Raw genomic sequence first — 16,305 nt, forward strand, 5'->3', positions numbered from 1 at the left:
ACTGAGATTAAGTGTGGACTGTGTTGTGCGTGAGAAACACAGTGCAAGGAAAACATCACGCACTGCTGACGAACCAGCTTATTCAGTTAAGTAATCTTCCAGCATTTGTCCTGCTCCAGTGCCACACGTGCGACCGATTTTTAACTCCTTAAACAAATAAACGATACCATCCAGTGACCCAACTGTCATCCAGCGCTTGTGTTTACCGATAGCACTAAAGCCTTACCACCAACTCGTAGAAAGGCTTATATTGTTTGTACCATTTATTTTCTTTGCTCTCTACTCGAGTGAAATTCGGCCACCCAAATGCGTGCGAACACTTTCCAACCATGCTGTATTGCATACATTTAGGCGACACAACTATGTTTGTGCACAGTAGCATGAACGGCCCACTTTTCTGTCCGGTCGTATATTGGTAAGAGCATTAAAACGTAGCTAATCGTCCACTTGTCACTCCCAGGCTTGCTTTAAGTTAGGGCGTTTTCAGAGCATTCGATGAAACTGTGACACTGTTTCACAAACGTCACCATTGCTGCTGGAGCTTCCCCTGTGCAACGAGAACGCTGTACGAGTAGTGGGGTCGACGGTATTCTCCAAGGAGCAAACTCTCCGGCACCAACCAAAAACACATTACACGCAACATCTCCTCCTTTCTCAAGCAACATTTCAAGCACACAGTTGCCTCCTCCTTGCACGGTTCGAGATATGATGAGAAATTTACTACTTCTATTCCCGCTTCCCGTTATTTTTCCCCGGTATCGGTTGCCTTATGCTGGTGAACGTAAAACATCTGAACTTTATCGTTTCCTGCTACCACCACTTCTGCCCACTTGCCTGCTGCAAAGGGAGGGTAGGGTTCCGGGACGACCACCTGTCACGTGCAGAAGCGGAGTTTGTTCCCGTGCTCGTGTCGGTAAAGTTGCATCTCTGTTACGAAAGGTACGACGAAGGAAGGAAGGAAAGCAAGCTTGCAAAGCTCAAGAGACTTCGATACTTACTCGAGGACGATACGCTCTGGTCACACCGGCACACGTCCAAGCTGTCACTGGGTGAAATACACTGGCGAAAGCAGTCGTCACCTTCCTTGTCGAGATTGCATCCTGTTTGTAAAAGGTGAGATAGAGAGAGAAGAGACGGCAAGAAAGTTGGTCAAATTTTCATCTTTTACTGTAAGTTTTGCTTTGCTGTTGGCATCATTTTGCATGGTGGGTGAAGGAAGGTTTAGGATGGGTAGGTGAAAATGTAGGATGGAAGAACACACACAACCAACACCAAATGGTTGAATGATATGGAAAGAGCAAAATGCTAAAAATAGTTTCTGCACTAGAGTCTTGGTATGGCCTCGGGCCATTAACTCGAGGACAGTTTGACACAGCCCTGGCGTGCCTGACTGTGGTCGGGGAAAGCGTAAAGAGAAGAACTATGCTTATAAGGAGGACGATACATGCAGGAGATAGGGATGTGTAGAACTGTGTACCGTTTACAGCGAGGTGTGTCAGTCACACGGCGAAAGCTACCGTACGCGACGACGGCGTACGAGTGGAGATCACTTTCGTTCCTTTGAACTTGAACAACTTCACTCGACTCGCTTTAACTTTTGCCATGGCAATCTACTTGTCCCTCTTCTTGCAGACACACCTTCCGCCTACACGGGAAGTTTACATGAAAACAAACCGTACCGCCCGCATGCTCCTTCTCCACACAACCGACAGAAATCACACACAAATTCCTAACGAAGCAGCGATCTGCTGGTGGGGGAGGGGGGGGGGGGGTCGTCCACGCTACTGCTGAGACCGGGGAGAGAAGACGAGAGTTTCTGAGACTTCTGGGCCGAATCAAAATGGTGGGGTGATTTAGACGCTGACCCAAAGAATACCCCGGGTGACATCATCATTAGCTGTGAACAAAATGGTATATTTACTGTATGCACTGTGAATGCGAACTCGCACTGTAGCAGCAAACTAGGCTCGCCTTGGACGTGACGATTTCTCGTCCCTGCGTCTGCCAAAAGTGGGCTGACAGTGTGAGGGTAATGATGACGACCACCGTACAAATGACCGTAATGTCGGTCGGTAGGGCTGAATAAATCGCTCCAGGATTATTTCCCTCCTTCGAGCCTGCTCTTCGATTCATGCACGAAACACTTTCAAACACGATGGTGCCATAAAATCGCTATACGACGCTATAAGACGCTATAAGATGCGGACGCGGACGAGGAGCTAAAGAGTGCCAAAAACTGTTCTCGGTGTCTGCTGGTGAGAAGCGTGCACCTAATGGTATTGTTATATTTTATGCTTATCATATCGAGTTCATCGCTACCTGCTGCAGCACAGATACGAGAACCGGGAAAGGAAATGAACTTTTGCCACGAAGGTCGATGTTACTACGGGCAAAGTGGTGAGAGTGTTCTTTTTTCTCTTTGTTGTTGTCCCTAGCAGATCCAGCGACCGATTTCACTCAATCAGTTTCCCGGAGCGTGGGACTGGCCATTTATGCACCGTTTCCCCGGGCAGCTTGAGCATAAACCCGACGGGGCAGGGTATATTGCTACCGGATACGGTATCGGATGGGACTCGTGGTGCGTGGATATCTCATCGCCTGGCATAAATCATTGGTTGGTAAATATTTAACGACGGTACACACCGTGCGGAGCCATTTGCGAGCGCGCAACTATTTTAGCAGGGTGTGTTTGTAGCATAGGGAAGAGGATTGTATCATAGCAATTGCTACCTTTCTACTACAAAGAGAATGTGTAAAATATGAACTTTGTTCTACTTGTGTTCATTTTTCACAGCCCATCGGAATGAGCTATGTTTTTTTTGTGGGACGTCAATTTTTACTTTTTCCTATAGATACATACAGGGTGATACAGGGACGAACAATTGTTTCACATTTTAATATGAGTGGTTGCGCTTCAAATTTATTAGATGGGCCCCCTAGGTCCACCTGATAAATGTACCGCAAAATGTGTTACATATCATCGGTCATCATATCCTTTTGTGACCCCATCGTGTCTCATCGTGACCCCAAAAAGCTTTGCTGTAAGGCTATCATATAAATTACATTTTTGTTCACGTCCTCTTATACAGTACACTATGTAAAAACAAAAAAACCATAGGCTTGAAATTGAAATGTACTTCGTCAACAAGCACCGAAGAGGTGGGAACAATCAGAGTGTGTGTAAGTTACATGTTGTTGTTGCTGCATTATTGTAGAGGGTTTGGATGTCACATTTTTTATGTAAAAACAATTTATATTTTATTCACAAAAAATACTACGTAGAAGCGAAATTTGATTGTTGGGGAAAGCGGGGCAAAATGGGCACGTGGGGCAAAATGGGCACCTTCAATTTAAGCATTATATCACTACAAAGATACATTTCAATGCTTAAAATGTATTCATTGGAGTGTTCTATGAACACCATGTAGGTTTTATAACCCTGTAATAACAAAGAACCAAGAAAAATGCAAAATAAATTTTGTAGCATTTTGATGTAATTCCTTCCACTTCGAAAACAAGCTTCAAGCAATGTCACAGGAATGCGTGGAAGTTTTACATGATATATTTTTAAAGATTATATATTGCTATACAACTAAGCAATACGGCCGCAATCGTTCTTTCTAAATAAAATAAACAAATATTTCTATACAAACTGTCTGAAGCAAGCAAGGCAATTGAATGCGCATTTTTACTAACATAACAAAAAATACAAAAAAAAAGATTCAAGTGGGGCAAAATGAGCTGTTATGCTTGAGGCAAAATGGGCAGCTATGCTTGGGTCAAAATGAGCAGATTCTTTTGACATATGGCGCTTGGTGAGGCAAGAGTGTAGTATTTGTCCCCACAGGCACAGCTTCAAAAGAATCGATTTTGTAGATTTAAACGTGTAAAAACTGTTTTAATTTTGATAACATATTTTTGGAAGAATTTTAAGAGCTTTCCTGAAAAACAAAATAAAAGATAGAACGAGAATACATTTCATGAAACGTGCGCAAAAGCATAGACCATTACCCAATCGTAGTTGTTGTGGTCCATATTGCCCCAGTTTTTTGACGTTTCAAGTTTTGTTTACATATGCCCATTTTGCCCCTCGTGTGAAAATAGCTTATCGTAAAACATAATCATTTATTTTATACTTTTTTCGTGTGTTTAAGTTTTTTTCAGCCTATGGCAATTTTAATTCATAGATAAATAGTGGAAGCATGTAATAATGTAATAATAATTTGTGTTTTGTGACATATGCAAAGGCATATTCAGTGCTGCTAAACATTCCCATTTTGCCCCGCTTTCCCCTACTCTATTTAATATCATTAGTCTTAAATAAATATTCTTCTTCTTATTCTTTGGCACAACAACCATTATCAGTAAAGGTGCACGACTAGTGGGTTTGGCTATCAGTGACTTACTGATTACTACGTATTTCAGGGCTTGAACGCATGACGGGCATGTTGTACGAGTTGACTACTGTACCACATAAGTATTCTAATATTATAATGTTTGAATGTGAAAGTCATTTCGTGAATTTTAAGAAGCGTTTTTTGGAAGTTTTATAAAATTCCAAATGTATTTTTAAATATCATTCCACTATCTTTTCTCCTTCTTTTCATAGTTAGCGAAACAACAATCAACAAACACACAACAACAACAACAACAACAACAAACTCTGCATATACGGAGGTCGGTTCAACAAATTTTTATACACCGGATAAAAGTATTGTCTTGTTGAAGAGTTGAATAATATTATTATCACATTGAAATCAAATTCAAATGATTGTATAAAACATTATATGTTTTGTTAAAATACAGTGAACCCTCTCTTATTTGACACCTCTCCAATTTGAAAAACCTCTCTTATTTGAACATTTTGCACAGTACCTTGATTTCCAGTACATTTTTGTTTCTCTTATTTGGAAAACCTCTGAAATCTGTGTCCCTCTTATTTGAGTATGGTGTTGCCATGTCTATTGAAAGATGTATGCTCAAATTAGCGATTCTGTTCGCAGTTTCCTATAGCAACAGTTAAGGCTGCATACTAAATGTTCTGTCTCTTTCTTGTCTTGTATGGACCTTTCATTCACTTTCAGCCTCTGTAATTTGAAAACCCCTCTTATTCGACAGTCCCATCGCCTCTCAAATAAAAGAGGGTTCACTGTACATTCATAAGTCAGTAATAATCAATCCGGTAGTAATCATTTTTGAAGTCCCTTGTACACTCCATCTTCTGATCAGACCTCAGGAATGCGTTCTACGTAGTAAAATAATAATCATATAGTAAATTACAAAAAGAATGTGAGCGTAAAATCACACCAACAAAACAACGTTTTCATTTTTTCGCCAAACTTGAAGGCAAAACAAAAAAACACTTAAACTACACTTTAACAAATATCGTTATAGTGCAACCGAAACAAGTCCCATAGCGCACCGTTATCACCGTTGGTCGCTTACGTCTTCCGTAGAGCTTTATTCCACATTTCGGAGCCTCAGCGAGGAGCTATGAACGGTGAAAAGAAAAACTTTTTCTCACCTCAGCCCCACAATTATCCACAATCCGTGCGGCTAACCAGCCGGTCGCCCAGCCGTCGTTGTGCCGGTTTGTTCCATCTCAACCGGAATGGAAAGTATTGTCCAAAGTTGATTTACGACATAATTAATGTCGTTTTCACTTCCGACGCACAAGCTTCCGTTGAAGCGAAAAAGCGATGGAGCGATTTTTTGTTTGCCCGTCGGTCTCTTTCTCGCTTCGAAGTGAAAATTCGGTCTAGTAATCTCGGTTGCTAAAGGTAGATGAAAATTCTAATCGTAAAAAAATAATCAGGCCAAACATTGCTGGCACAGTACGCTGCACTACAGTCGATGCGATGCGAATGAATTATTGACTTTCGATCGATGGGGCGTGAGGAGCGTTTGTTATTATGTTCCCTTTTTTCCCAATCCCGAAATAAGTCATCCTCTATTTTTTTGCTAATATAAAAAAGAGCAAACTTGCAAGCGTGATTTACCGGAAGAAAATCTTTCCGACATTTCTGCGCCTTGACTTCACTCACAAAATGAGAGGCAAGAGACGATGGATGCTTAAGCCAATTTCTTGCGGCTTAAAACGGCATTCCGACAGCGTTTTCTCTATCCCACCGTACATCGGTGTGCAGGATCGTTTATTCGCAGGATCGTCCTTACCGGAGGAGATTTTCCCAACAAAACTTCTCCCAATCGGTTCTCTCCTTCTGCCACGCTTCGGCATCAAACAGCGTCAGCGTTCGTTTACATCGGCCCCGGAGAGTGACAATATTCGTCCGCCCCGTAATTCTTCTCACTAACGCTCACACAGACTCACAAACGCACACACAAACAGTCAGCCTCCGCCCCAGTGGTCGTAATAAATTATGAAACTTTCCCAAATAAAACAGCAATAAATCTTGTTAATTTGCTGATGAGGAAGTGCAAAGTAGACGCCTCCCATATACAGACTGGTCTCTTCTTTGCCGAATAGAAAGAACCCATGCCGTACCAACCCAATGCCTTCGTTGGCGGTCTTCATTCTAAGAAGGTTGATGATTTTTATACGCCAGTTTTGTGCCAATGCCGGTCGCATCCATTTCGCTTTCAGCAACAACCGAGTTGGTCTCGCCCGGAAGTGAAACTTCACGGGTAAAAAGCTTTTTCGGGGGCACCCATGGAAATGAGTCCACATAAACCACACCCAAACCCACACACATACAGCGAGCCTGTAACACCAGCCCACCAGCTGGTGGGATAATACAAAGCTTTAGCATGGGAAAATGGAAACGATTTGATAAAGTACTTTTGAGTTACTCTTGAAAGAGTACATTTGTATGTGTTGGTGTATAAGACGGAGACATACGCTCGTATACCATTGCCGACCGCAAGTCTCCACAGAAATTGACAACCAGTTCCGCCCGGAAACGGTACACTAGGAAAGGTGTTGCCTCTACCGAAGTTTATGTGACACTTTCCGTGCCACTTAGTGTTGTGTTGGTTTAATGTATTTTCTTTTTTTTCTTCTTGTTTGCTGTTGTCTTCTTCCTGCGGACTTGAAAAGGAGAAGTCACGAGGAACGCGTCAAGAAGCTTTAGCAGCGCCGCGAACGATTATTCGGTCGCGCTCAGCCTGTTAAGCTTTTGAAAATCCAATTAAAATGTTATATCATTTGAAAACTCCACAGACAGTAGGACGGAGGTTGACAATTTCCGAGGAAAATGGCACAATGGGGCCGGGCCAGCAAATGCCAGATGGGAAGTGCATTTGAAGGGAAAACATTTGAAACACGCTTTTATTGTGTTGACGAAAGAGCAACTAGTGTCGTGCCAGGATTCGTACACGTTTCCAAGAATATGTAAGGGCAAAGTGCCAATTTAAGTAATTTTTAATCTTTTTCAGATCAGATCTTCGCAAAAGGTAAAAGTTTGAATAGCAAAAATTGGATTTATGCTAGTTGTATGCAGATTTAAGTAATGTGGAAGTATATATTTGCTCTCATTTAGTGCAGCAAAACAGTTATTTTCAACCTGTTGCCTTTAATATTGGGCTCTTTGATAATTAACTAATAAATTATAAATTGTAGTAGTAAGTTTTGTTTATTGAGATTTTGTATATATGTACAGAGTAAAGTTTGTGAGTAAAGTACATTTATTTACATAGATTAACATAGCATTAAAAATAGCACGAGAAATTGTCGCTTTCATCGCTCTCTCGCCATGCACTACACGCTCACTCAAAACACAGCGTGAGAACGTGGCAGTCGACGTTTTAAGCATATAGTATATTTGTGCAGAAAAATCATTTTGCAAATTTATAATATTTTTTTTAATTTAATAAGGAGTTTTTGCATTGCAATTAAAAGTTTCGACAAACTTCTATAATGTTCAACTACAGGTTATTATTGGATGAATAATTGAATAATTTCGATTCTTACTTTTGAAGATATAAATATTCTAGTTATGGCCCATTGCATATTGTGAAATTTTGATAAAAAATCCCCCCATCAATGTAAAAATTCCCCCCTTTGGATAATGCATACCCCCCCCCCCCCCACCACCCCTTGCAAACCGCGCGTCTAGAAGGACACCGACACTCATAATTTGACGTTAGGATCTCAAAATACGTTAAAAACAAAAAAAAAATTGTGTGTATGTAAATGTGAAAGATTATAAACGAAATATTGAGGTTGTCCGGATTATGAATCGAAACGTCCGTGATTTGAACCATGAGCTTCGAATCTTTCCGGAACATTAATCAAAATATCGTTGTAATTTCATTGGTATCCGCAATGTTTGTAGTAAAATTATTGGTAATCTTTTTTTTTTATTTAGAAGGTTTTTTTCAGTAAAGTGAGATGAACAGAAGTATGACCGATTAAATTTGAATCAGTTTGAAAATATAACATACTAAAAATGTGTAAAGTGTCCATAATTCGAAGCAATAAGGTAATTTTATTATTTACTTTTGACAGTTGAATTAACATAAGAATCAAATCAAAATAAAATCCCTGATAAATAACTATCCACTAACAACCCAAAGTGTCCAAAAAGAAGACTATTCCATAAATATTATGTAAAAAGTATGAAAAATTTATTCGCTATTCTAAACAAAACTGACAGAATAAATAAATCCATAACAATGCAATGGTCAACATCGTTACAAATTCAATATGTAGATATTTTTGAAGATGGTGCTGTAGATCGGTTTAAAATTCAGATATATTCATTCCGGAGCGCTTAAAGAGAGAGAGAGAGAGAGAGAGAGAGAGAGAGAGAGAGAGAGAGAGAGAGAGAGAGAGAGAGAAAGCATCATTCAAAATATTGATGACAAATATCGATAACGATATTGGACCGATTTTTTCGATGGCACTCTGAAATTCCTTCACTCCAGCTGAAGCACACCTATTGAAACGTGGTCATGGCACGGGCACAGTACGATCGCATAACTGTAACGCACAAACGAACACGAAGCATGGATGGTTGATCGAAACTAGTTTCAATTATTCAAACTAAATAGAACAACATAAAAAAACTCCCCTTCGTACATTTGACATCCACGCGGAGAGTGTTTCAGCGAAACGGACGAAACACGAAACCCACTGCATCATTGAGCTACGGAGAGCACATGCTCAAGGTTTTCCATCCAGCATCACAAACTGCCACATTGTGAGGCGGTAGGTGCTGCTTGGGTGTACATCTTTTTCCATCGCAAACCGTTACCGTTTCGAGTGGCATAAATTTCGACGTTTTCCCTATACTACAAAACCGAAACTCGATTCCGATCGTTGCCCGGCCACTCTCGATCTGCTGAAGAGGTGAAAAAGTTTTTTCGTCCTCCCGCTGTATTTACGTGGTAGCCGTTTTTCATTCAAGTTTGTCGAAATGTGTACGCAACATTTTCTACTCTGCTTGGCATGGGAGGGAAAGGTTGAAAGCAGCTGGTATGGGGAGACGGCATGCTTTATGGTAAAGTTGTTCCTTTTTGCTCGTCTTATGATGCTGAAACGGCTCTCTACCTGTGCTGTCGATTTGAATGGGTCTCTGGTACGAGGAGGGAAGTTTTCCCTCTTTCTGTTCCTCAAAAAGTTGCTATATTACGTTTACAAAGTTGTTTCGAGGGGAGAGAAGTAGAGTGCTGTGGCTTTCTGAGGGCTCACCCCTCATCGAATCGAACCACAGCAAAATGGGACAGTAAGATATGGGAAGACTCACACAGCAGCAATATCTTGATCCCAGCGTACACAGCGTATACGGCAAAGAGGATACAAAAAGAAAGTTGATAAAAATTATTGAATTTTATCTTAATAACTTCGGGTGAAATTCATTTTTATGACTTTTATCATTGCCGATGGCAGAGGGTCAAACCTGTGGAATGGAGACAAGTAAGCCAATACAAGCGGAGGGAAGTTCTTTGTAGGAAGTGTAAGGCGAGCAGACAGGTGTAAACAATGAAAGATGAAATTTGATGGACTAAAAATAACTCGAAACACGGAAGCGCTTTCCATTCAGCAGTTATCGCACCGATAGGAATTATTTTAGGCTCTTCTGTAACGTACGCAATAAAGCGACAGCGACCTAAGCATGTCAAATCAGACCAAGCGACGCAGTGTTCGTGTGTATGTTTTTTTTCGCCATCCTTCCTTTTCATCGCTTCCGCCAGTCATTATCAGGCATGTTTACAATGTGATCCTTTATCGAGACTACATTTTCCGACGAATCCAATGTCAAGACACTCAATCAATCTTCAACGCAACAGGCAAACGCGAGAAGAAGGCGACTTTTCTTTAACCGACGTGCGGGAACAGAATTTGTTGAATAATTCATACCGAATTTAGTTGCAATTGGGGGAATTGATTATCCAGCGCGTTCTGAAGACATCAAAACGATGAAGTAGTAAACGATCCACGATTTGGGATATTTTTTACTTTCCAATACAATAAATGAATAGCTCATAAATTCCACGAAAAAAGATTGTTTCATTCTACAAAAAATAAATAAATAAATATATAGAAGAAGCACCAACGGCTTTGCTTTACCAATCGGTAATCATAACGACAAGGGGGAAAAAACAAAAAAGAAATATGTTGGTACAAGTGAAAGGAACATGTAGGAAGTGTTTAAACATAAAAGTAGTTTAGTTTACATAATAAACGATATTTAAACAATTACCGCTTTTACAATATAATGATTTTTTGTTCTTTTGGTAGCTTACACTGTTGTTGGTGGGTTGGACGAAAAAAAAATCTTAAATGTATCAAATGGAAGAGATACAGACTGGCATTCCTTAAGAGAAATAAAAAAAAATATGTACATGTGTATATAATAGATTACAGTGGCCGGCAAAATAAAGTGCCCACTACTTACAATTTTAATTTTTAGGCGTGAAAAATGAAGTTATTGTACTGCTTTAATTTTTTAAACATTGTTTGTGATATGCTTAAGAATGTGCAGTACCATAGCATGACAAAAAAGAGAAGTTTGCTTCAAGAACAAATTTTTTTTTCCAAAATTGATCAAAATCACAAACTAATAATTTCTATGCGTTCCTCTTGCATTCTTTACATGTTCGAGGATCTTTGGCGTATTTTTTTAAGGTTTATCTAGTTCTGCATCTAGTTTTTGCATCTGGTTCTTCTCAAGCGTTATGCAGAGCTTTAAATTTAAATTTATTTGTTTGTTACACCAGTTTTATCCACCTTTGCACATAGAATGTGTTACAAATTCTGGATGGCACCATGATTTAGACTTCATGGAGGACATGCAAGGTGTTTTATACGATCCTAGTTGAGAAATGTTTTTTTTTGTATTTGATTGTGTGCGTTGAGATGTTAGCCTGTTGGAAGATGTTTTTAGTTTTCAAAACCATTTTTGTTAAAAGATATATCCCAAAGTATTGATGAAATATGTTAAAATAGGTATCAGCCAAAGTTGTACTTTCGATTCACACTAGTTTTCCCGCTACTCTTAAAGATAAACACCCCCTAGCTATCACATTGGCATTTTCTTAATTTACTCTCCGTTATATGTGGCGTTCTTTAAGTTCCTCGCCCGATTTCAGCAAGACTAACAAAGTCTATTGGCTTCGATATGATCAAGAACATGCAGATATATCGTTAGATTGTTGAAAAACTGGTATTTGGACTGATGAGTCCAAATTAGAACTGATGTTCAAAAATATCTAGACACGATCCAACAAACCTATATGTATGAAGTGTACAATGTGATGACCAGGGAGATACTTTCTTTGCGAGAAGTGGGTAGCATGGTATGAATCGACGGCATAATGAAAGCTTATACCTATATAAGCATCCTGTGTGAATGCATCTGTTTTCTGTGAAAACTACGGAGTTAGTAATTAAATTAATGGTCGAACAGGAAGACGAGACAAGCTATACACGTGGAATTTTTTTAATTTTTTATTCAATCGATTCGAATAAAATCTCTTTAATAAGACTTTAACTGACGTGATTAGGAAAAACAAAATATGTTAAAGCTCTGAAATACTCTTAAGAAGAACCACTGCCAAATATGTGCAAATAAAAACAAAATAAATAATTTCAAAGATCCTAGAACATGTAAATAATGCGAGAGGAACACATATAAATTAAAAGTTTGATGTTATATTTGTTCAGAAAAATATTTTCTGTAGAATGAATAAAGTGGGCTCTTTATTTTGACACAGTGATTTTTATCATTTTTGGAAAACATTTTTTTTTTAAGCAAACATCTCATTTTTTGCCATGTTATGGTACTCCACATTCTTAAGCATATCACAAACAATGTTTCAGAAATAAAGCAGTACAATAACTTCATTTTTCGCGGAAAAAAGTAAACAATGTAAAATTGTAAGTAGTGGGCACTAGTGATGGGTAACCGGAATCGCACCCACGGCTCGGAATCGCTTCCGAGCATTGCTACTCCGGCTCCGATTCCGAAAAATACAAATCGTCGATTACGCCCGGAGCCGTCGGAGCCGTCCGGAGCCGTCGGAACCGTCCGGAGCCGTCCGGAGCCGTCGGAGCCGTCCGGAGCCGTTGGAGCCGTCTGGAGTCGTCTGGAGCCGCTAGTCGGCAGCCGGAGCCGTCGGAGCCGTCCGGAGCCGGCGGAACCGTCGGAGCCGTTGGAGCCGTCGGAGTAGTTGTAATGGTCGGAAGCATTCTGAAGCGCATTAATTTCCCGATATTAGTGATAATTTTATTGTAAAAAACAGCTTACGAGTAAAAAAAGACTCTTCTTCATTTATTGATATGAAGTTTTTTTTGTGTGTTTTTTTTTCAAAAATAAAGCCAAAAATAATTGTTTGCTCCGTATATAGGAAAAAAAATGAATCAAATTAGGAGGTCAAGGAGCAATAGAACTATGACGGGAGGTGGGTTTGATAATATACGAAACAACGAGGCAGACGAGTGTAATTATGGCAGTTTTGCAAAGTTGTTTACATCGACTAACGTGTATGGTTTAGGCCGCACTTGTTTTTTACCGAATAACATGATGGCACATGGACAAGACAAAGAATATAACTATCTATCATCCGTCCATCTTTTATGAAAATAAAGCTCAATAATAGTTTGATTAATAATTTTTCCCTATATATACGGAGCAAACAATTGTTTTTGACTTTATTGTTAAAAAAGCTGCCGACTAGCGGCTCCGGACGGCTCCGGACGGCTCCGGACGGCTCCGAATGGCTCCGAACGGCTCCAGACGGCTCCGAGGTCGGAGTTTTGCACCTACCTTCCGGAACCGCTTCCAATTTTGGCGGAGTCATTCGGAAGCGATTCCGGATTTTTGTTGAATTTACCCATCACTAGTGGGCACTTTATTTTGCCGGCCACTGTAGTTACATTTGTCTTTTGTTGACATGAACGATGGTTCTTGTCACTAAGTTCCTGTTTTGGGTTTTAAGGCATATACTGTTCGTGCTTATGTTGTGCGTTTCGGATGTTTTTGATAAGTGTGTCACAATTGTTTTTTGTATGAACGGCGTGGCCTCAACTCTTCCGGGTGTGTTACTATGGTATGATCTGTTATAATAAGTGCGTTACAATGGTGTGATTTGGCTTTCCGATGTGTGTTGCAATCCGTCTATAGCTGATAGTGTGTATTATAATAAGCTCTGTATAGCAGATATGCCACAATGGAGGTCCGAAACGGCATCGATCCACGTTTGGGATAGCATGAACCAGCTTTAAAAAAAAAAAAAATTAAATGTTAAATGAACTACCCACGAACCACAGGTTAAGATTCACGTTGCCGAAGGGTTAGCGATTTTATGTATAAAAAATAAAGTGAAATTATCAAGTCATTATAATACTTCTAGAATCTAGATCAGGGGCCTCCAACCTTTTCAGCTCGCGGGCCGCATTGGTTCAAAAATAACTATGTTGAAGGCCATTTGACGCTACCTTTAAATGATGATTGAACGTTTAAATCTCATTTTTATAACAAAATACTAACGTTACTTGTACAGCTTCGAGTTACCAAAGCTTGATTTTTGTCTAAGAAAAGTAAAAAATACAATTCTATTTGAAAAAGTCATAATAACGTAATATTTATATTAACTCTGGGCCGCATCATAAGCTCTTGAAGGCCGCATGCGGCCCGCGGGCCGTAGTTTGGAGACCCCTGATCTAGATGATGCTGCAATAAGATCGTCGATTTGCATTAAAGCGTCGAAACTGTTCATACCAGCAAACGAGGGCGCATTGTGAACACTAATTTGAAGCAATTCATTTTAATTAATGAAGATCAATGGTTCGAAACATCCGCGAACGTTGAATTTTTACGCGAACGATGAAGAGCGAGTGGGCTACGCATTCGTCATCACTAATTGCCGCCTAATGAATGAACCGTTTGCCCAGTCAATCAATAAAATACAACACTCAATTACAGCAACGACAGTTGAGAGTGGAAGAGCAAGAGAGAAACAGGTACGATCGTCGTTCGCTCGCGCTCGCTGGATTAGATTGAACTCGAGAGCACAATTTTGCATTTGTGCGTTACAAAAAGCACAAGAGTGCTTGAACTCCACGGGAGGTAATGCAGTAAATCAAGCTAATTGCTTTGAAAGAGCGCTGGTACCGTTCACTTGCAACGTTTGATCATTGGCCATTACTAGAGGTTTGGGAGTACACAATTAGAACCTGTTATGTGAACCATCCAAAACCCCTTTCAGAAGCATTATCAGAGGAAAGTACTGATGGAACGAACATTTATTTTCAAGATATGTTTACAGAAACATTGTGATAATGTTTCATAGCATTTATGAGATAACGAGGTACGTTTGGTTTATTGCCGGCTAATGGTTAACCTTGTTCAGTTTAGTGAAGAGAGAAAAATGTTACAAAATGCAAAAAAACAAAACACATGTCCATTTTAATTATAAGCTTTTGGGCGCCATTTAACGTTGCTTTATCGTACACGCTCGTGCTTTAGAAAGCTTGTCTTGCTATTTGATATTGTCTGGCCGAAACATCCTATCAAAACATAATCCTGCCGCAAACTGATGCAAGAACTGTAAGCAGCCCTGCTGAGATGAATTGCTGCTACTCATACTTTGACCCTTGGGTTGTAATTTTCTTTGAATTTTTTTTTTCGTACATGTTTTTTGTTTCTGCTGTTTTCCGCCAAACCCACTAGGACACATTACCTTGTATGCATCCCCCTTGTACAACCGAACCTTTTACATGTTAAAAACAGCGACCCTAACCTCACCGACCGAACCTCAAAAGCAAAGCCCGGTTCTCGTACACCAGCTGGCAGAAAGTGCTCAATATATGCGAACGAACCCCTGCGCAGGGTGTACACTAAGTACTGAGCATACGACCCGGGACACCGGCTCCCGGCTGGTGGTAGTGGGGCTGATTTAATTAAAGATAAGAATCAATTTCGTTTCGTTTTCAAAATTATTTTCTGACATTTACCTTCCCGTTTTCGGCACTAAACGGACGAACGCACAGCAGCAGCTGCCGGAGGTGTGGGGGAGGTTTGCCGCTCCAAGAAGTAGTACCGCACCGCAAAGAGGATCCTTTTGATTTTGCTGCCCCGATCAAAATTTCCGTTTAATCACTACCCACCACATTGGCGAAGGGAAAGCAAAAGAAGCGAGAGGCTTTCACCTTGTTTGATGGTAACACCAGAAACCAGCAGAAAGGTTCCCAAGAGTGTTGAGCTTCGGTAGCTCGGAAGCTCAGTTTGAAGTACTGGGCGTCTCCATTTCCTGGTGGCACGAACACGACAGAACACAACACTGCTCCCCGTTGTGGGTTGTGCCTGTTTTTCGAACAGAAAATCACCTTCTACGAAATCCAGGTCAGCAGGAGAGCTGCCAGCGGTGGTCTATCGGTGTGGCAGAAGGTAAGTGCTGCTGTACGACCCAACAAACATGATTGAGAACAGCTTTTATTAGAGTTTGACAAGTTGGCACCCTTTGTCTGGGTGCTTCCGTTTCCTTTCGGCCGAGAGAATGAGAGCGCCTTTTGCTATATGATACTTTGCTGCAGTACTGTACGTTCTGCAAGCAATACATGGACAAGGCAAAACACGATCGTGTGATGTACACGCCCGTACACTTTAGGCACCTGTGGGCTAGGCACCAATCTTTGCAACTCAAACGAGGGGTAAAACGTCATGAACAAGCGCGCTGTTGGAACAAGGGATAAGCTATTAGCGCTGTACTGTTTGCCTCTAACTGTTTTCCGTGCGTGTCATGTGAGCAATACCATTAACGTGCACATATGTTGCTTAACATTTCTAACCTTCAAAAACAAAAGGAAACTGTGTTAGGAAAATTTCAAACGTGTGTAACAGT

The 16,305-nt window shown here is 40.4% G+C and overlaps 1 protein-coding gene across 2 annotated transcripts in view; it reads right to left on the minus strand.

The window, feature by feature from the left end:
- Window positions 1-16,305, minus strand: part of LOC3292069 (uncharacterized) — a 202,709-nt gene that overhangs the window by 112,712 nt on the left and 73,692 nt on the right. For both annotated transcript variants that reach the window (XM_061655321.1, XM_061655320.1), the window contains exon 5: window positions 999-1,100. In XM_061655321.1, coding sequence (XP_061511305.1) covers window positions 999-1,100 — 102 coding nt within the window. The remainder of the gene's footprint in view (window positions 1-998; window positions 1,101-16,305) is intronic.

Source organism: Anopheles gambiae, chromosome 3 (genome assembly GCF_943734735.2).
Source record: "Anopheles gambiae chromosome 3, idAnoGambNW_F1_1, whole genome shotgun sequence".
NCBI lineage: Eukaryota > Metazoa > Arthropoda > Insecta > Diptera > Culicidae > Anopheles > Anopheles gambiae.